This window comes from Lissotriton helveticus, chromosome 1_1, assembly GCF_964261635.1.
Source record: "Lissotriton helveticus chromosome 1_1, aLisHel1.1, whole genome shotgun sequence".
Taxonomy (NCBI): Eukaryota; Metazoa; Chordata; class Amphibia; order Caudata; family Salamandridae; genus Lissotriton; species Lissotriton helveticus.
This window is the reverse complement of record NC_136057.1, coordinates 615,038,297-615,059,897: the sequence shown is the minus strand read 5'-3', so window position 1 is coordinate 615,059,897 and position 21,601 is coordinate 615,038,297. Positions and strand designations below refer to the sequence as shown.

Below are 21,601 nucleotides of genomic sequence, written 5' to 3'. Positions count from 1 at the left end.
TATTTTTCAGCTGAGCTGGGCAGAGGAGACGGTCCAGATAAATAGGCAGACTGTTGCTGGTGACTTAGCTGATCTAGTATTTCAAAGCTGGACTTCAGCAGCATGGTTAGAACGAATACAAATGTAGAGTTGATGTTGCTCCAGGGCCCCAATGGTCCCAGCTGCTAATTTTAACAGTTAACTGATTGGCCTAAACAGTACAATACTAGTTATTGTACATCGCTGGTCCCTGTATCTTTGAGAGGCTCCTTACTTTGACCATTACATAACAACGATACCTGTGTAACTACAATTACAGGCTAATATCCTGTGCTTAATACCATGCTTCTTTGCTTTTGAAGGATCGTACTGCCTGGGTAGAGGAATTAAATTGTTTTATTCATGGTAGAATGGATTTTGATAATTCATTACGTTGGCAAAATGAAAGGTAAGAACTAGAAACATGGAGCCCAATTCACAAACATTTTGCTGAGACTTACTCCTGGAATGCTTGTAACTTATTCTAGAAATTCAGGAATTAAATCAGGACTACTCCAAGAGTAAGTTGACTCCACTCACAGAATAAATGTTTGAGAATTGAGCCCACAATGTCCTGATAAAGTGGAATAAGGTACCTTCTCGGGCAACTTTTATATTATTTTTTATCCCAGGACCTGACGATTTGTATATAATGTGACATTAGGCCCACACACTGCTCACTAGATCCTCCACCTATGAGGTCACAGACAGCAGGTTTTAATATTCTGCAGGTCCAGAAAGTATTCTGAGAAGGATGCCTTCGGATGCCACATTATTACTGGCACTAGCTTGTGGGTAGGGGTGACTCCTGGCTCCTCCCTACCCATATGGAGTAACAGTTCACATGGGCAACCTTAACCATTTTTTAAGTAGTTTCTGCTTGCCTGCTACAAACAATTTCACAGTGCCCATTACTCCTAAAACCCAAGATGGGAAACCCTTTCTTCTTTGTGCAGAGCTCTTTTGTCCACCTAAAGGTGTGGCTAGGGAAGTGAACAATCCCTTTCCCTGTTAAGTTAAGCATATTATGTTATGCAGATTTGTACAGTGTACTATTACCTGTGAGGGTATCCTGGTGCTGAGCAGGTGTGGGCCTAGCCAAACCTAGTGACTAGTGGGACTACTCTAAAAGGCAGGTCTTCGACTTCTTGCAGGATTCAAGAAGTGAGGAGGAGGCTCTTATGTGTAGTGGCAGGGTGTTTGAAGATTCAGGAGCGATCTAGGAGAAAGCCCGGCTGCTGGATCTGGTTTTCTGTATGTGTGGGATGTGTTCAAGAAGGATTCCAGATGAGCGGAGGTGGCGGGAAGGTTTGTGAAAGCAGATGCAATTGTTGAGATATACTGGGCCAAAGTTCTGTAGCACCATGAAAGTGTGGATAAGGCGTTTGAATTGTGCTAAATTCCAATGCCATTGTGGGGTTAACTTCATTTTCGGTGGGTTCAGAACTAGCCTGGCTATTGTGGGCCTCCAGGACAAAAACGTTAGCTTCATCTCTGTCTCTTACAAAATAATAAAGTCCCTGGGTCCAAACCAATAATCCTAGGCTGATAGGGATCAAATGTCTCGCACCATGTCGATCCTATTTTGAGATCACATATCTTGAATAAAGCGCCTGCTAACAAAAAATTCTATAATAAATATGAATTGTTTTCTAATGTTCTGCAGAGCTTTTTTTCGATGGAAAGATGTGCTACATAACTGACACATAGTTTCCCTTTCTTTGCTGAACATTTAATCAACCTTGTCACATAATGTTGTCTTTCACTGTCCCATTATTTAGTGGCCCTAATAAAGACCGATATGTTTGATGTTTTTCTCTGTCTCCCGTCAGATACTCTCAGTAGTTACATTGAGAGAAAAGATCTTATACAAAATATTACACTCTTAAAGGCACAACTGTATGACCAGGGGTTTATAGGCAAACATTTTAGATTGTGTACATTAAGAGCTTAATTATGAGTCTGTAGTACACAGACCGGCAGACACGCGGGGGCACGGCAGCAGCGGTCTCCCGACCGCCCTATTACGATTAGAGCAGTTGGACTGGCATTGCTCCACTGCAGCCACCAGGAAACCATCATTCCCTGGAGGTGTTCTGGCAGTCAGGAGCCACCAATATGGTTGGTGGGACTGCCGCAGTCCTGCCCAGCATATTAGGAGTTTTCCCTCTGCCATGGTTCTCATGGCATTCCTCCTCCCTGAAAACCCAGGGGCCCCTTGTGCCTCTGCACCCTGGGGTGCGCGTGTGCCCCCCTTCGTGCATGCACCCCAGTTCCTGCATGGCATGGACTTATTAGTCCATGCCGTGCAGGAACTGTTTGTGGCATTCCCAAAGTAGTGCCCGTTTTCAGGGCATCGCAGTTGGAACATAAAACAAAGCCTGACCGACAGTAGGAAACTCCAAATCTGGCGGTCAGCCTGACCTCGGCTTTGGCAATGCAGCAGGGGGGCGGGGTGGACCCGGCAACGCACACCCAAAGTCATAATCAGGCTCTGAGAGGGTATGGAGAGACAATATGGGAGACTGTTCGGCCAGGCTGAACAGTGGGATTTTGAAAGGCTTCCTATAAAAAATGGTTTTGCTGTTCCTTTCAAAAGGGGTTACAGGTGCGACCTGAAGAAGGGATGGAGCAAAGCTATGATGTGTGGATGTTTCTTGCTGGAGACACTGGAGAAGACTTATCTGCATGTTTTATTTTTTTCCATTTCTCAGTTTCAGTCTGGCCATTTGTGTTGCTTTGGCCTTTGCAGCTGTTTTAGGATTATCAGTTTTTATCACCAAGTAAGAGGGGGACGGATTGTTCCTTCTTTGACGGTGGTGCAATTTGTATTGAAAAAGACTTGAGGCATGGGCAGTATAGTTTCCGTAGAATGTGAAAGACGTGATCCAGTTTCCGTAGAATGTGAAAGACGTGATCCTATTCCATTAGTTGTTTTAGGAGACTTGTGGTATCATGCTGTTTGTAGGGTGGCAACGTGGTAGCAGGAACACTACTGAGTAGGTCATTGCCATCCTTAATAGAAGCTAAGACTCTGATTTTGACAGTGGATCTGACATTTGATTTAGAGAGGTATGGCTTGATTCTATGAGTGAGAGATGGCACTGAATGTATGAATTTTCTTGGTGACATGGTTTTAAAGAAGAGGTCTCCGTTGACGGTCAGTCCAAGTGATGTTATGTTTCTAGTAAGTCGTGGAGAGACGTTAAGAGACTGCCCTACATTAGAATTTTCTGGTGCTGAAGATATATTCTGATTCGGTTGTTTCCAGTGTCTAATAGGTACATCACAACAATGCATGGATGGTAGAGAGGGAGTGTGTGAAAAAGTTGATGTCCTTTATTGTCAAAATGTTGCAGTAATGGTAGGTGTCATGGGCCTACTGTTGAATCTTGATTTCATGGTAAGCATAAAAGACTATGAACATTTTCAATTGCAGTTTGAAGGTCACAAGGGTGAAGGGCAATTCTTCTGGTACTTCGCAAGCCACGTAGAAATAAATATATGAGTACAAATTATAATTGACAACAATTAAATAATAAACGTACTAACATAAAATGGGTGTTAAACTCACTTATACCACATACATCCATTTTGCTTAGATTTGGAGATACCCATTCAGCAAATAGGTATAAATTGCATTAGACAAGAAGTAATGAAGAGTGATGTTGATGATGTTGGTGAATCCTATCCATGTTCAATGCAAGGGTGTTGTGAACCACCAATAGTTGTTCCTAAGAAGCTAAACACGGTGACCAAGATACAAGGTAGGGGAAGTAACTCCAGCTGGAAAGAAAAATAAGGAGAGGACATAAATAAAGACTGTGAGAGAAAAACGGAAGGGGGTAGTAGGAGAAGGGAAGACAGAAGTAGAGAAATTATGGAAAAACTGACATAATTTCACCAAAAAAGGAATGATGATGGACATTTTGGGTTTCTGGGCGCTTTTGAGCGAATCCAGTACTGAGTAGCCACTGTCTTTGGGCTGAATGGTGGTTGATAAGGGTATTTGGTCATGCCTGAGTGTGTAAATGATGCACTTTTTATATGAGCAGTTATGTTGCTTGGCTGATTTTGGAAAGTCACAGTGGGCATTTAGTGTGTGGTGGATGAATTGTGGCGTATTCAACCACCCATTTGTGTTGTTGTTAGCATTTGAAAGGATATCACACAGAGGTTGAGATCAGGTTGGCAGTGGTGCCCTGAATGTCTGGTGTTCCCGACACAGACTGTGAAGGTGTCCCTGAGGTCGTAGAGGTCAACTTCCATTTTTTGGGGGGTTATGAGATCTCGGTGTAGGTTTAAAGAACTCATTTAGTTTTATTTTGTGATAATCAATATTTAAGTAGCAAACCTACTTGTGTAACAGATTTGTACACGTTTTACTTTCAGTACTATTTCTTAGTTACAACTAGAAAACAGTAAACGCCATTTTCTCTTTTTCAGACACAATTCATTCCGGAGGCACTTGCCGAGGCAAATGCAAGTATCCAGTGTGGATTTTAGCATGGGGAACGAGTTGCTGCAGAGAGGAGAGACAACCACTAGCATTGGAAGAATAAAGCCAGAACTCTATAAACAGAAGTCTGTTGATTCTGATGACAACAAGAATGAAAATGTTAAAACATGCGGAAAACTGAACTTCACGCTCCAGTATGACTATGAAAATGAACTTCTCCTTGTTAAAATCATAAAAGCCCTAGAACTTCCAGCTAAAGACTTCACAGGAACATCTGATCCCTACGTGAAGATCTACCTTCTTCCCGACAGGAAAAAGAAGTTTCAGACTCGTGTTCACAGGAAGACACTAAACCCGGTCTTTGATGAAACCTTTCAGTTTCCTGTGGCCTACGACCAGCTCAGCAATAGGAAACTACATTTCAGTGTTTATGATTTTGACAGATTTTCTAGACATGACATGATCGGGGAAGTAATTCTTGATAACTTATTTGAAGACTCTGACCTCTCCAGGGAAACTACAGTATGGAAAGACATCCATTGTGCTACCACAGTGAGTACAGAATCGAGCACACTGCCTGTGTAGTGATAAAGCAGCGTGTACCTGTCTTTGCATATGCCACATTCATGATGATGTTCTCTCATTAAGAAGTAACCTGTATTCGCTTTCAAGGAATGAATATGTGTTGGAAAACTGACGTGCAGTCAGTGTTGGCAGTATTTTCAGTGCCAGTGTTTTATCGCATTGTCTGATGTTCTGTTACTTGACACCTAGTTGCTTGGTTTTATTTTGTGTTCCTATTTTGCTGAGTGGCAAACTGAATACAAGAGACAAGATATTTGCACACTAAGTGGTTTTCAATCCGTAATATTGTGGGAAACTAAGCTCTTCTGTTTAGATAATGCATACAAGCAATAGCTCCTGTCTAAGGTGAAGGAAGTTTGATAATCTAATGCCCAAATCTGACCTAATATTTAGAGTTACCCAAGTATCTTTACATTCAGGCTACCTCTATGGGCAACCCTCTTTTATATACAACACTCCTTAGCTGGTCAATTAACATCCTTGAATTTTACCCACATTCTGTAGTTGTAGTTTAAACTGGGGGCGCATTTAAAAATTCGTTTTCTTTCTACTTGGAAAAAATCAGTAAAAAAAGAATGGCAATCCTGCCCAAAATTCATTAAACCCTCGGAGACGCACTTGCCTTTCAAGGCCGCTGAAGCAGCTGTTGTTTCCTATGTAGTCCATGCTATGAGCACCCTCGACCAGTTATGGTGCAGTGTGCTGTTAGATTATTACTGCGCCAGTATATCACATTCAGTTGCAGTTTTGTTAACCTCAATCAATTACTCACTTTGGGCACTCCCTGAAGACCTCATTATTCTGGAGAATGCGATGGGCACACCAAGGGGCATATTTATGAGAGCAATGCATCACGTTTTCACCATGTAAAGTGGTGCATACGTGATGCAGGGCTCTGAATCAGATTTATGAAGCCATGCAAAGCAACCCTACGTGGATTTGATTGCCGTCATAAATCTTGAGTGAGGCAACTCAGTGCAAATTGCTGCATTGCCTTACTCTGCGCTCAGGTGGCGTTCCATGGGCGTTGCCGTGGGTGTTTCCACGCAACACGACAACACCCATGCATTTTAACTATGCCCCAGATTTACAAAATCATGTAAACCCGGGGAAGTGTCAAAACCTGATGTCTCTCAAGGTGAAGGGTAACAAGGAGAAATATATTTATTTCTCCACATTTTTTCCTCTTTCTACGAGTGCTGCACTTTGCAGCACACATAGAAAGAGGGAAATGCCTCTTAGGACTGTTACAGTTCAGGAAGGTGTCCCTTCATGCACAAGAGCAATCCTGCATTCAACAGATGCACCCTTGCACCATGGTGCAATGGTTCCTGCATTGGCACTAGGCGCGGAAATGGAGCCAGCACAGGGAGAAAGGACACAAATGTACTGTTTTACATAAATATGGTGCATGCCTGCACTTTCACTTTGGTGTAGGGTGGTGCAGCAAGGTGTCTTGATGTGCGGCCCTATGGTAAAATCCTGTAAAAGAGGACACCAATATGAAACCATGGAAGCGGTGAACTTTAGGCCATATGCATTCTCTGTACCATAATATAACAATGACTAGGTGAATGGGGCATTTCAGCACCCTATCTCATGGTAAAGAATGCATGGTGAGTGAAAAAAGTTAACATTCTAGAAAGTTGTTGAACATGGAGATTTTTCAGTGAAAGCAGTGATTACATTTGAACGCTCAAGCCGCAAATATTCAAGATGCCATGACTAAGAACATGTTGTCCCTCAATGTGACATAAATATCCTTCTAATTTCCTTATAAAAGTGTATGAAAATTAGTTTTAGTTACATTCCTTTCTCATTTTAAATTCTACAGAACTAGTTTTTTTTTTATTTCACTTCATCCCTTGAATGCTTATTGCAGAATAACTTGCTATCAAATGCTGAATGTAATTAACACTGATAACCATCCTGGATGCAAATGTAACGTCCATATGTATATGGACGGTATTCTATGAAAAAGTATACAGCTTTCTGATAAGATATGTCTACATTCGGTGGTCAAAGACTATAGTAATTGAGATGATTCAACCAGTGGTCTTTCAAATAAGGATATAAGTCTACTACAAAAATAAAGAACACATGGAGCACCTACCTAGCCTCACTCGATGAGAACTACTGTTTGGCTCCACAGAGAGATTTCTTTTATATTTATTGCTAGCAGATGCCTGCAAGCACAAATTACATGATGACTCGCTGAACATGGTAATCTACTCATAAGTGAATCATGTTTTTTTACCCTGCTTTTTTATGCCAAGTCCCCTTTCATTCTACACAAAAGATGATGCCTCCCTACTTGTAATAGCAAATGTGTCAACAGAAATTATCCGCAGGTGCTTTCAAGAAGTAGCATTCTCTCATTTGCACTGAGATGTGATACTATGCGGTTCCTTCAGTGCATGGCCAATCGCAGAGCATATGCCAGGAGCAGCAGTTATCATAGGGAGGCTACAGATTGTACAACTCTGAGAAATGTACTGCCTTTAAGGGAAACCTCTGTAGCCCTTCAAGGCACCATCCACAAGCCTTTGAGAGACGTCATCCATTTTCATGGGTGAGTCAAGTTTACTCCCCTAAAAGTCCGAAAGGCAAGCTTGCAAGAGGTTTGTACCGAGATTTTCTTGCCTTTTGAAAGTATTATATTGTACTATAATTTCATTTAATTAGCTCTCACTACCCCTAACGATGTGTTGACGCTCTTTATTCCAGGCAGCCCGCTGCTAAGGGAGCCCAAGGTTAGTGGTTAGTCCTGTGTTTATTGGTTATTGTTGGTTGGTGGCGTTAATCTTGTGCCTTCAAGGAAACATTTACTTGTATTTTCTTAGGTTTCCTTATGATAGCTAAAATTAGAAGGAGGTAGGTGTTATAATTAGTAGGGTTGGTGAGATTAATTAATGAGCTAGAGGGGATACAGGATAATACAAAGGAATACATCATGATCTTTGAAATGAGGTGTGTGTCGAAATATAATAATTGAGATTTAAGCAAACACACAAAGCAGAGTAGGCTGTGTTTAGAGAAAGCAGGTGTGCAGGCCTGAAAAATAGGAAAGTGTCCCTCAAAGGAAACAAGCATTTGCAATTCAATTGGTCTCGCATTTCAAGAGTTTAAGCTATTGCCATTGTAAATGACAATGCCTTTTATTTATCTGTTTTGATAATTAACACATAAAAGGCATTGTCATGTACAATGCTAATAGGTCAAACTCTTGTAAATGCGACACCTATTCAAAGAAGCGACTGTCATTGTCCCGGGCTGCTTAGAAAGTGAAAGCGCTCATGGCGCTCTGAATGTTGCAGGAACGCATGTTGTGCCTGCAGTAGGAGAAACTATTTAAAGAAAATAGTGCTTACAGCCTAAAGAAGACTCACGGTGTAACAACTGAAGTAAAAGGGCCAGTCATCATGGGAGGTTACAAATGAAGACAAGGCAGGACTGAGAAGGGACAAACAAGCCTATAAACAAATCAGAAGCCAGCATTTACGAAGGACAAGTACACAAGCCAATGACAAATATGGGCGGAGAGTGGGTGGGCTTCTTCTCTCTACTCTAATACAGCATGGCTCGTAGAGCAGCGCATGCGCTGCCCAAGCTCGACGTAAAAATGGCAAAATAATTCCTAGGTGGTCAACTGAAAGTGGACATGCAAGGGGAAGCATGCTCATGGAAGGGTGGCAATCTTAGAACACCTTTTGTTATAAAGTAGAATAAAAAGCTTTCAAGTAGGCTGCTTGTGCAGCTGTATGCATAAGCATGCAGGCACATATGCTGAAAGTTAGCTTCGAATGGTTTATGTAATACTTTAGTTAATAATATAGAATGGCGAAACACATTTTAACATGAACAGCATATTAAAGATCTTGTGGGATACATCGTACTGCCTGTTTCAGTGAGTGACCTGGTTGCAGCGTGTGATTAGCTGCATGAACCTTGCAAAAGGTTAAATAGTATATATGTTTTCATAAATAAAAAACGATTATTGGAATGGGTTGACCTTTGCCCGATGATGTTTGCTGTCGGCTGTGGGATCTAAAGGTGAATGACTCTTCAACATACCAATGGATGAAGAAGGCTCACTTAAAGCTTTCGATGTAAATATGTGTGTACAAGGTCTTAGCTAACAGTGCTCAGCACCGGTAGTAGTAAAAAGCAGGTGCTGAGACTGGTCCCTATCGTGTTCAACATTTTTGCCCTCACCCTCAGGGTGAAAAAAAAATTCTTAACTCTGAAGCAGTACGACTCTTCACTGCCTTTGAGATAACTTCAAAGAGAATCTTTATAGTTCTTTCACAGTCTCATCATTTAAAAACTGAAGCATTTTCAATATTCTATACAACAAAGACATAGTTGTTGCCTATATATCTTATGCAGCTAACAACCATTGACAAAACCAAGAGTATTGGCTTGTAGGTATAATATTACTTGCTGTATTATATCTCTGAATGCAATGACTTGAAACAACAAATTACTAGCTGGGTGACGGACAACGCTAAGCACAGGTTTTTAGCCTAGGTGTTTTAAGCCATGCTTTTAATTGTACAGGCCACTCCCCTTTGAGACCCCCTCCTTCATTCATCCTTAAAGCCCTGCTTGTACAATTACCCCAAATGCCATGTTTCCATGGGTGTATGGAATGGCATAACTCCTTATAAAATGAAACTAACCCTCTAGGCTTGGATAATCTGATATTTGCGTTTTAGGGCTGATAATATAGAACAAGCATTTTCAATGCAACAGGTCTCACATTTGTGAGAGTTAGAGCTATGGCATTGTAAATGACAATGAGTTTTACATATGTGTTTTGGTTTAGAGTTTAGTGGATGTATGGACAGAGACACAGCTGCAGCACTATCCAGAGGACTTAGAATGGGGGAGTTACTGACCAGAGAAGCAGCTAAAACACCTAGAGGACCTAGAATGAGGGATTACCACTGTGACCAGAGAGACAGCTGCAGCACTGCCTAAAGGACTTACAATGAGGAATTACCACTCTGGGACCAAAAAAGCAGCACTGTCTACAGGAGTTAGAATGAGGAATTACTGATGAGATCAGACAAGCAGGTAGTGTGAGAAGTTAGCCTGGCATATGATGTCCGCTAGTTTTAGTGGGCACCTTGTACCAGTCTAATCGACCCTTCTTGATGGTGGTTGTAAAGTCAACCTTATAGAAAGCTATCCTAGTGGTAGCATGAACCAGCAGTTTTCAGGCTAAGACTTTAGTAGGCGAGTTAAGCAAGTTGTTTTACCCTATATAATCTCTTGAATACCAAATGAAAGGACACCACACAAGGTATATATCAAATATATATGTATTTAATCTAAACACAACCCCTCTGCACTATTTATGAGGTCAGAGGTAAAAATACAATACAAGTCACACAGTTAATATGCGATAAGTTGCACAGTATACGTTATGCCCTAGGGGCCTCACTAACCATATACTAAGAAAGTGGTATAAGTACCACGTGAGAGTTAGAAAGAAGGCCTAGGGTCTGTAGAATCACTGTAGCTACACTAAGGAACCAAAGGTTAAGAAGTAGGAGACCCACGGGAGCCGCGTGCAGTGTCTAAACACAGGCTCGGGTTCCCATTGACTTTCTATGGAGTTCGTAAAAGTTACAAAGTTACAGTTTAAGGACACTTCCGGATGGACTAGGATGGAACCCTTTTAGACTTAGACACTAGGAAGGCCAAGACCCACGGGAGCACCGGAGAACTCGTGTTACCTCACCCAGGGAAGCCGGGTGCGTAGGTGTCTTTTCGTGTCGGGCTTCGCTGTTGTTTTCTATGGAGAGCTGTAAAGAAGTGCTGCAGGTGACCAGAGGAAAAGTGTCTGGGTAGATCCAAGGGTGGATCGGAGATGTGAAGAACCTGAAAGCAGAGGGGACAAAGTCTGGGTCACTAGCCAGGGACCAGGAAGGAACCAGGAAGGAACCAGGCGATGTTGGGTGCTTTAAGGTGAAGAAGGTGACTTTGTCTCTTCGGGCCACGAGGTCCAAGAGGCATGGACGATGACCAGGAGCTGGATTTGAGCTGTCCAATGATGGTTCTAGATGACTGCAGCATTGGTATCCGGATTAGACCCAACAAGCCTTGGCAACTGCAACGCACACAGGATGTCAAGATTGGCTCTGTTGCAGACCAGCAAGGTCTGTGGCACTTTTCCTTTTTAGGGAAGCTGAAGCAAGCTTGTAACAACCAGGATCGCAAGTTAGATTCAAGATGGCATCTTCAGGGGGCTCACTAGCCAACGGGCAAGGAACCGGGAATACGCGTAAAGCACAAATGTAAAGGTGGGGCCCACGGGACACTCGCGGAGTGTGGAGGCATGGGCTTCAGTTGAAATGATGCTCGGAGCTGGGGCTTCTCGTATCCCAATGCACAACATACTGAGGCTTCAGAAAAGGAGTGCAGGTAGCAAAATGCAGGATGTCCAAGATGTCTGGTCCCATGTGTCTCGTGTCCGCCACGGGTCTCAGCTTTGCTGTGGATGTGGGTCGTGGTCAGAGAAGTCTAGAAGTCTAGTTCTTGAGTCGCAAAGTCTTTGGGTTCCGGCCTGAGCCTTGAAAATGCAGACTGGCAAAGTTGCTGATGGTGCCTGCTTGAACAGGGTGGTCACTCCTTGACCACAAGGAAGATGTCTTCCGTCTTCTAGTCAGAATAGAATGTCGAAGGTCCAAGAGTTCTGTATCAAAGTTTCTTTCCAGGATAATCTAAAGTCCTGCGGACACAGCTCCTATACTTATACTAAGGATGGGGGCTGGATTACCTGACTAGGTCCCTCCTATGGGTGGACCTGAGAAGGGGGTGGTTACACCCCTTTCCCTTTGTCCAGTATTGCACCAGAGCTGGGGCTGGAGTGCCCCAGCAACTGGTTTGAACCAGGCTATGCATGGAGCACCTTGTGTGCCCCAGGCAGTGTCTAGATGCATTCACTGAAAGCAGCCCTCCCTGCCCCAATACACAAAACCCCTGTCTGGGGAGGTGCTGGCACAGGAAACCTATTGTCCAGGCCACCCTTGCTGGAGATTCCCCCAGCAACAGGAGGTCAGACTCGTGTCTGTGGCAGCAGCATCCATTTTGTGATGCTGAGGCTCTGTTTAATTTTAACCGGGTAAAGCAGTAACATACATGTCTTTTCCCTCTAGAAGGGTGGAATGCTACCCCCGCCGCCAGAATTGGCGGGGGGGGGGTTAGTATTCCAAAGTGTTTGACACCTTACACGACATGTTTTGATAAAGCCAAACCAAAGTTAGCATTAACCGCGAGGATTATAATGCACTTAAGAGTATACGGTATGGCTATATCATAGAACAGCTATAAGGAAATGGTTCTGAAAGGTGCAGAGGGGCTCAGCTCATGCTAGGGCACCCTCTCACATAAAACCAAGCACTCTGCCTCCAAGATTGTCGAGGCCTTCAATAGGAGTGGCTTATAGGAGTATATGTGTCTATAGGTAAAGGTAGATATAGGTATACTATATCTAAGTAAGGGGTGATTACACTACCTTACCCAGGCTGTGTGAACAGACCTGTGGTATCAGTTTGGAAGGCAAACCAGGGGTGGCACAATACATGCTGCAGCCCCTGGTAGGCCTAGGGTGCACCTATGCCCTGGGTACCTCTAGTACACTATACAGGGGCTCACAAGGGTGACCCAGTAACCAATCTGGTATGTACCTAAAACTGGTATGTACCTAAAATACATGGTATCAATTTAGAGAGAAAGCAGATAGTCTGGGGCCCTGAATAGCAGGGTCCCAGGCCAACTAAGTTGAAAACAGCAAAACACCAGGAAAAAAGTTGGGATAATCATATAGTCAGATTCCACCTTCCTACAGGTAGCAGCACTGTTTTTGAGGACTTGGAATGAGGAATTACCACTGTGACCAGAGAAACAGCTGCAGCACTGTCTAAACGACTTACTTTGAGGAATTACCACTGGGACCTGAGAAGCAGCACTGTCTAGATGAGTTACAAGGAGGAATTACGGATGAATGTCATTACATCGCATACTAATACCATGCATGCCATTACAACACGGGTATTACTACGCAATGTCAATGACATCGCATTCCATTACATCGCATACTTTTAAAAAACTACTACGCTACCCACACTACTCCCACCCCTACACTACCCCAACCAAAAAACACTACCACACTTCTACACTACCCACACTACTCCCACCCCTACACTACCCTAAACCCTAAAACACTACTACGCTACCCACACTACTCCCACCCCCTACACTACCCTAAACCCTAAAACACTACTACACTACCCACACTACTCCCACCCCTACACTACCCTAAACCCTACAACACTAGTACGCTACCCACACTACTCCCACTCATACACTACCCTAAACCCTAAAACACTACTACGCTAACCACACTACTCCCACCCCTACACTACCCCAACCCAAAAACATTACCATACTACTACACTACCCACACTACTCCCACCCCTACACTACCCTAAACCCTAAAACACTACTACGCTACCCACACCACTCCCACCCCTACACTACCCTAAACCCTAAAACACTACTACGCTACCCACACTACTTCGACCCCTACACTACTCCAACCCAAAAACCCTAAAACACTACTATGCTACCCACACTACTCCCACCCCTACACTACCCTAAACCCTAAAACACTACTATGCTACCCACACTACTCCCACCCCTACACTACCCTAAACCCTACAACACTACTACGCTACCCACACTACTCCCACCCCTACACTACCCTAAACCCTAAAACACTACTACGCTACCCACACTACTCCCACCCTTACACTACCCTAATACACTACAATAAACAAACACTACAACACTACACTACCCTAAAACCTAAATCACTACACTACATAAACATTACACTACCCTCTCTAATACACTACACTAAACAAACACGACAACACCACAACACACACTAAAACGTTTTTTAAAAAACACTACATTTAAACTACCCTAAACCCTATGAAAGTAACCCCCACCCCATGCACAAACCCTCTTACCTCTCTCCTTTCCAGTGTCGCCGTCGGATCCTGCTTCCTCCTTCCTGCTTGCTTCATGTCGTTGTGAGGAAACAGCCTAAGTTTCCTCACAATGATGTGGATAGCCGCCCCCGCCGCCGCCATTACACAGTACATCGCATGCATTGTAAAAGCACATGCGATGTAATTGTATGCGTGGTTTTACCACGCGTTGTAACATCGCATGCGTTGTAAGGCATGCGTGTGAAAGCAACGCGTGGTAAAACCCGCATTGTAATGGTTGTTCCCCAGGAATTACCGATGAGATCAGACAAGCAGGTAGCAGCAGTGGTTTCAAGGACCTACAATGAGGAATTACCACTGTGACTAAAAAGACAGCTGCAGCACTGCCAAAAGGACTTACAATGGAGGAGTAACTGATGGTCCCAGAGAAGCAGCTAGTAGCACTGTAGAGGGGACTAAGAACGAGTACCACTGAGAACAGGCACAGCTGCGGCACTGCCTAAAGGACTTAGAATGAGGAATCACCACAGGGACAAGAGAAGCAGCACTGTCTAGAGGACGTAGAATGAGAAATTACCAGTGAGATCAGAAAAGCAGGTAGCAGCTCTGTTTGAAGTACTTAGAATGATGGATTACCATAAAGTGGAATGTTATAGAGAGATATGGGCATAGATTCATCAAGGTAAAATCCGCTCGCAAAGGGGCAGATTCTCAGAATCTGCCCCTTTGCGACCGGTATTTTTGCATTTGGGATGCATCATCCCAAATGCAAAAATCGCAAATTAAGAAATCGCAAAATTGCGATTACTTGCATTTAAGGAATTTCAATTTGAGATTCCTTAAATGCAATGCATTAAAGTTTAAAAAATAGCGATTTTGCTAATAGGGCTCGCAAATTACCATGAAGTTGAATTTCATGGTAATTTGCTAAAACTTTGAAAAATGCACTAAAGTGCATTTTTCAAAGTTTCATGTTGCCTAAGGGCATGTGTGTGCGCAACATATGTGCACAGATCAAATTCAGGGGTGCAACAGGGTGTCCTTTGGACACCCCTGCACCATTGAAATCGCCTTCTCAATTTGCGATTCGCTAATTACGATTCGCTAATTGAGAATGTCTTCCCATTCCTTCCTATGGGCCTCCAGGCCCATAGGAATGAATGGGGAGGTATTCCTTAATTGCGACTCGCAATTTGCGAGTCGCAATTAAGGAATTTTAAGAAATCGCTATTTTTTTAGTGATTTCTTCATTCATTGCATGTTTCTATTCCTTAATAGCGAATCGTTATTTTTCGCTATTAAGGAATAGCAAAATGGGTTATTGAGTGGAATGGAGTACATTAGAGTTGAGAGGTGTGGTGAGGGGGTGATATGGAGTAGCATACAGTGTTGTGGAGGGAGTAGAGTGTTGTAGGAGTGGAAGGGCATAGAGTCGAGTAGCGTAGAGTGGAGTACAGTGTTAGAGTAGAGTGTTGTAAAGTGGTGTGGTATAGAATGTCGTGGAGTGGTGCAGGACAGAGTGAAGTGGCATTGATGGTGTTGTGTAGAATGGCATAGTGTGAAGTGGTATGGAGTAATGTGTCATACAATAGAGTGGTGTAAAGCAGCATGGAGTAGCATAGAGGGAGTTGCGTAGAGTGGAGCAGTGTGTGAAATGCAATAGAGAGGAGAAGAGTGATGTGGAGTGGAGTGGCATAGAGTGTAGAAGAGTGACAGTGGAGTAGAGAATGGAGTAGAGCATCATGGAGTGAAGTATCTTGAAGTGGTGTGTCGTAGAGTGGGGTCTAGTAGAGCAGCCTAAAGTGAAGTGGCGTACAGTACAGTGGTGCAGAGTAAATTGGCGTAGAGTGTTGTGAGTTTTGAGTAAAGTGGTGTAGAGTGCATTGGTGTAAAGTGCAGTGGCATACAGTACAGTCCTGCAGAGTATATGGCAGTGGCGTGAAGTGGAGCAGAGTGGAGTAGAGTGAAGTAGAGTGGCATAGAGTGAAGGGGCATGAAATGGAGTGGTGTAGAGTAGAGTGGCATAGAGTGAAGTGGCATAGAGTGGAGTGGTGCAGGGTACAATGCAGTAGTATAAGGTAGAGTGCAGAGGCATAGATGCAGTGGTGCTGAGTTTTGGTGCAGTGGCATAGAGTGCAGTCATGCAGAGTAGTGTGTCAGAATACAGTCATGCATCGTAGAGTGCAGAGTAGTAGAGTGGTGCAGGGTTGTAGTGCAGAATAGAATAGATTGGCATAAAGTGCAGTCATGTAGAGTGCAATGGTGTAGAGTGACACAGTGGGTTAGAGTGCAGTGGGATAGAGTAGAATGTTGTAGAGTATAGTGGTGTAAAGTACAGTAATGCAGAGTGCATTAGTTTTGGGTAAAGTGGTATAGAGTCCATTGCCATACAGCGCAGTGGTTTAAAGTATAGTGGCATAGAGTGCAGTGGTGAAAAGTAGATTGTTTCTGAGTAGAGTGGTGCAGAGTAGAGTATAATGGTGTAGGGTAGAGCGCAGTTGCATACAGTAGAGTGGTGCAGCGTTGATTGCAGGGGTGTAGAGAGGAGTGGCACAGAATAGTGTAGAGTGGCATAGAGGGCAGTGACGTAGAGTGCAAGGGTGTAGAATGACGTAGTGTTCAGTGGAGTAGAATGATGTGGCATAGAGTATTATGTTGTGGAGTATAGTACTGTAAAGTGCAATGTTGCAATGTAATTGGTGTAGCTGCAGTGGAACAGGGGCGTAGAGGGCAGTGGCGTAGAGTAGACTGTTTCTGAGTTGAGTTGAGTGGTGCAGAGTAAAGTATAGAGGAGCAGAGCAGAGTGCAGTGGCATAGAGTAGAGTGGTGCAGCATTGATTGCAGTGGTATGGAGGGGAGTGACGCAGAGTGGCATATAGTGTAGTGGAATTGAGTGCAGTGGCGTAGAGTAAATTGTTTTAGAGTAGAGTGGAGTAGTGCAGGATAAAATGGAGTAGTGCAGGGTACAGTGGAGTGGTATAGAATAGTGGCATAGAGTGCAGTGTTGCAGAGTGGAGTGGCGTAGAGTGGAGTGGCATGAAGTGGAGTGACCTAGGCTGGTGTAGAGTGGAGTGGTGCATAGTAGAGTGGGGAGTAGAGTGGTGCAGAGTAGAGAGGCATAGAATGAGGTGGCGTAGGGTGCAGTGGTGCACATGATATTAGAGTAGAGTGCATTGGCATAGAGTGGTGGAGAGTAGATGCACTGTTGCAGAGTAGAGTGGCATAGCATGCATGCAGAAGCATAAAGTAGAGTGTTGTAGAGTGCACTGGTGTAGAGTGCAGTGCATGTACCGGTGCAGAGTAAAGTGACAGAGTGCAATGTAGTAGAGTGCAGTAGCGTAGAGTATAGTAGCATACAGTACAGTGCTGTAAAGTAGATTGATATAGATTGCAGTGGCACAGAGTGTGATGGCACAGAATGGAGTGATGTAGAGTGGAAAAGACTGCAGTGGTATGGAGTAGAGTGCAGTGGTATTCAGTAGGTTAGGATGGTTTAGAGTGGAATTGCGTAGAGTTGAGCTATGTAGAGTTCAGTGGCATAAAGAAGAGTGGTAGAGAGTGCTGTGTTGCAGAGTATACCGAGTACATTGTGGTAGAGTGCCATGGCATTCAGTGTAGTGGTGCAGAGTCGAGTGGCATAGAGAACAGTGGTGCAGAGTAGAGTGACAGAGAGTATAGTGGTGCAGAGTGGAATAAAGTGGCATAGAGAGAGATGACACAGAGTAGCATAGAGTGGCATAGAGTGCAGTGGTGGAAAGCATATTGGCGTAGAGTGCATTGGTTTTGAGTAAAGTGGTTGAGAGTGCATTTGCATAGAGTGCAGTAGTGTAAAGTGGAGCAGAGTAGAGTGGAGTGCTGCTGAGTGCAGTGGCGTAAAGTAGATCGTTTCAGAATAAAGTGGAGTGATGCAGAGAAGAGTGCAGTAATGCAGTGTGAAGTGAAGTGGAGTAATGTGAAATGGTGCAGAGGAGAGTGTAGTGGTGTGAGTGGTGTGGAGTAGAGTGGAGTGGGGTAATGCTTAGTATGCATGGTATCGTAAAAAACTGCCATTACAGACTGCGCATCTACAATTGAAATGACCATTACATTTGTATTCGGATAAATTTTTACTGATAAAAGTATACATCCCACAAACCATAATGTGTGGAAATGTCATCACCCAATGTATTGATTCGATCATCAGCATAGTTCATTTACAGACATTCACATTTTGTTGTCTGCTGGAAAAAAAATAACATTGTTCCTCAAGCAGAACCCCACATAACTCTCTCATTTTGAAGTCAGAGAAAGAAAAATAAATGCCAACTTGACAATCGACCCCCTCCCTTGAATGCACAGCAAATGTGACAAGATAAGAACATGGTTTAAAGGCCTATCTACAGAAAGTGATTTAGTGCAAGAAAATAGCAAACAAGGTTTGTGTCACAGGAGGGACTAACTCGAGTTGCTTAGCCTAAAGCACATAAAGCCAGCAAATTGAAAGCCCAAAAATGTGAGATACAAACCACAAAGGCAGTGGTAAGCAATGGGCAGCATGCATTCCTGAGTAAACTTGCTGAATGTCTCCACGATGTATTTAGCTGCCAACTAAAAACTGAGAGAGCATGCAGTCCTGCTTGAAATCTGCAAATGATGGCGTAAGGAAAGGCTATCCATTCAGTCAGAGGTGTCCAGTGTGAAACACAAGTCTGCAGAGGAGTTTCCTTCTGATCGAGGCAGACCTATAAAAACCTCTGCCGAGAGGAGATTTCTTAAGATGTTGTGATTACGTGTGAAGGTTGAACAGTGTTTTAGCTCAGTGTTGTTGTTTTGCCCATTTATGTTTTTATTTAGTTTTATTTTCATCGCTTTCCTTCCTCTCGGTATTAAAGCTTCTCTGGTATATATTCAGTTACTTTCTTTTAAGCCTCTTGTAATTAAAGTATGTTGAACGTGTATGGGCGAAAGAAGTGTTGGGTTTTCTTACTTACAATGTAGAACAGCATGTGTAATGATTCCTGGATGGAAAGTTGCTTTATGAATCCTGAGGCAGTTGCAGTTGGATCTGCGCTGCCCGTCGCTTCTGCTGAAGCTACGAAAAAGTAGTTAATTTTGTTTAGCTGCGTGGTCTTTTCACAAATTTTCTTACAAATTTATATTTGAAGTCCTGGCAAAGCCCTCAATGCAAAAGTTTTAACAAAACAATTACAAAACAAGTATTGACAAATGCCAGACCTATTGGATTTGCCCACGGTTGTTGTTTGACTAATGTTCAGTCGATTGTTGGAATGCTAAAACCCCATAAAGTCGGAATCCCCTAAGTGATTACTCTTTTGAGTGTGCTGTAATAATCTGTCACAAACGTGCTAACTTTGGAAATAATTTTACTGTGTGTGAAAGGGAGGTAAGGACTTTAGGGGGGGGGGGAGTCTGGAGTGCAGGGCAGGGCTTGGCGCCATCACCACCTGGCAAACCATGGAGGCCGCAAGCAACAGAGGCTTTGCTGACAACCCTGGGAGACTGGAAAACCCCTGATGGGCCGCAGTTGCCCAGTGCCTCCAAACCTGAGTTTAAGAGTCACTCTCGGGAGGTATTTCCAACACACTTTGTGCCAGCGTGTAAAATAATACCAGAGATTTTGAAGAAAGCCAAAATCACGTAACTCGCAGTAGCACTGTGTGAGTTGAAAAGTCTGATGTCACCATCCTTAAGAACCAACTGCACCTTCCAGTCAGAATCAGTAGTTTTGGATCCACAGATTTCCTCCTCTTATTGCGTTCATTTGTTTAGGTAGAGCCTACTCGCTGCAGGTGGCGCATTTATGGTTTTGTATTCCTAAACCCACACATGTTCTCTTAGTGCCATCCCTCCCACATCAATAACCTGGAAAAATAAACAGACGAGACACTTTCTTTGTGTAGAAAATTGCTGCAGGTTTATTTGCATAACAAATATGCCAACATGGTGGGTTATCTTAGGGCGATCCCAGGGCAGGCAGCCCCTCGCCGCCTGCCACCTGATGAGCCAAATTACACCGTGGCCAATCCAATCAGTGTTTTTCAGATTTGGAGGAGGGGCTAACCCCTCCCCCACCCAATTACTCACGCTCCCAGAAGGGGGGCAGAGTGTTCCAGGCAATCCCCGCTTGCTCAGGTCCACAACCGCCCGAAGAACTAACAGAGCACCGTCGCTCCTCCAGGGTCCAATGCGAGAACCTCCCTGGGGATATTTGGCCTTAGCACCCTTGTTGTGCTCCAACAGAGGGTACCCCTCTGTACCTTAGAGCCTTTGGATCGCCCTGTAACTCCGCCACAGCTCTGGGTGTGGCCACCGTTACAACTAGGGCTTCCCCCCTAGATCCAGCAAGAACAAGTCCATGCCAGCTCTAGACAGGTGTACCCCATCCTCTTCAAAACACCCTGTGGATTTGGCGTGCAGCAACCCATGTCTGAAAAAAATAAATCCCTCTTCTCGGTGAACTTACCCATATCGCTGTTAACACTTCTGCGCAAGGTAACCATGGCCTCCCCTGACCGTGCTCCTTGCCACACCCGCGGGGGAGTTATCTCCAAACACCATAGTTCACCTGTCCCCAACTGGCTGCTAACTTACACATTGTGGCTTTCATTTCTTGAAGCAGTACCCACTTGACCATGTGGACCCCCCCATCTACTTGAAAAACAGCCTGTGGACTTGGCATGCAGCAAGCCATGCCTGAAAAGCCAAACCCCATCTGTTCAGTGTATTTACACATGGCACTGTTAACTCTCCTGCGCAAGGTGACCATGGCCTCCCTGGACCGGGCTCCTCACCCCCCTCAATGAGGGGTTATTTCTGACCCCCTAACTCACATGCCCCCAAATGGGTACTTACACCTGGAGGACTCCAATTCTTGCCACAGATCCCTTTTCCCCCAAAGAGTCAGATCGATGTCTATCAGGATGTTGGGAGGGGAGATCCCCCAGTCTGTGCTGGAGCTTAATTCAGCATGCTGATCCAGCGCCTGCCTGGGTACCCCACCCAGTTATCCGGGTGGCGGAAAAGCCATGCCTCCATTCCCTGCTTTCTGCCCACTGCGCCGCTCACAAGACGCCCGAATGGCCAGTCTCCCTGATCTAAGACCCTGGCAGAAAAGCAACGTAAATTAGCCAAACACCTTTCTTGACTCCTTGTACCAAACCATACCACTCAACTTACACCTGGAGGAAATCATTCCCTACAGACGTGTCCTCCTACCCGGGAAATTCAAATCTTTGCTTCCCAGGTGTGTGACCAAATTGTTAGGAGGAGAGAATCACCCCCTAGCCTGTGTGGCCACTTTCCCAGCAAGCTGTTCCAGCGTATGCCTCGGACCACCAACCAAATTAACTCTGTGGTGGAAATACCCATACCTCCATTCCCAAGCCCCTCTCAAGGCACAGGAAAGCCATTCAGCAAGACATTTGATCATGGCCAACAAGAAATGCCGGGTTGCCAAACACATTCACAGAAGCACTGCACACCCTTCTATCCCACTACTCAAGGTTGCCCCTAA

General features: G+C 44.2%; 1 protein-coding gene across 1 annotated transcript in view; it reads left to right on the top strand.

The window, feature by feature from the left end:
• SYT10 (synaptotagmin 10) overlaps positions 1–21,601 on the top strand; it is a 330,714-nt gene that overhangs the window by 72,442 nt on the left and 236,671 nt on the right. Inside the window, exon 3 of the mRNA XM_078654653.1 lies at positions 4,465–5,029. Within this exon, the coding sequence (XP_078510779.1) occupies positions 4,465–5,029 (565 nt within the window). The remainder of the gene's footprint in view (positions 1–4,464; positions 5,030–21,601) is intronic.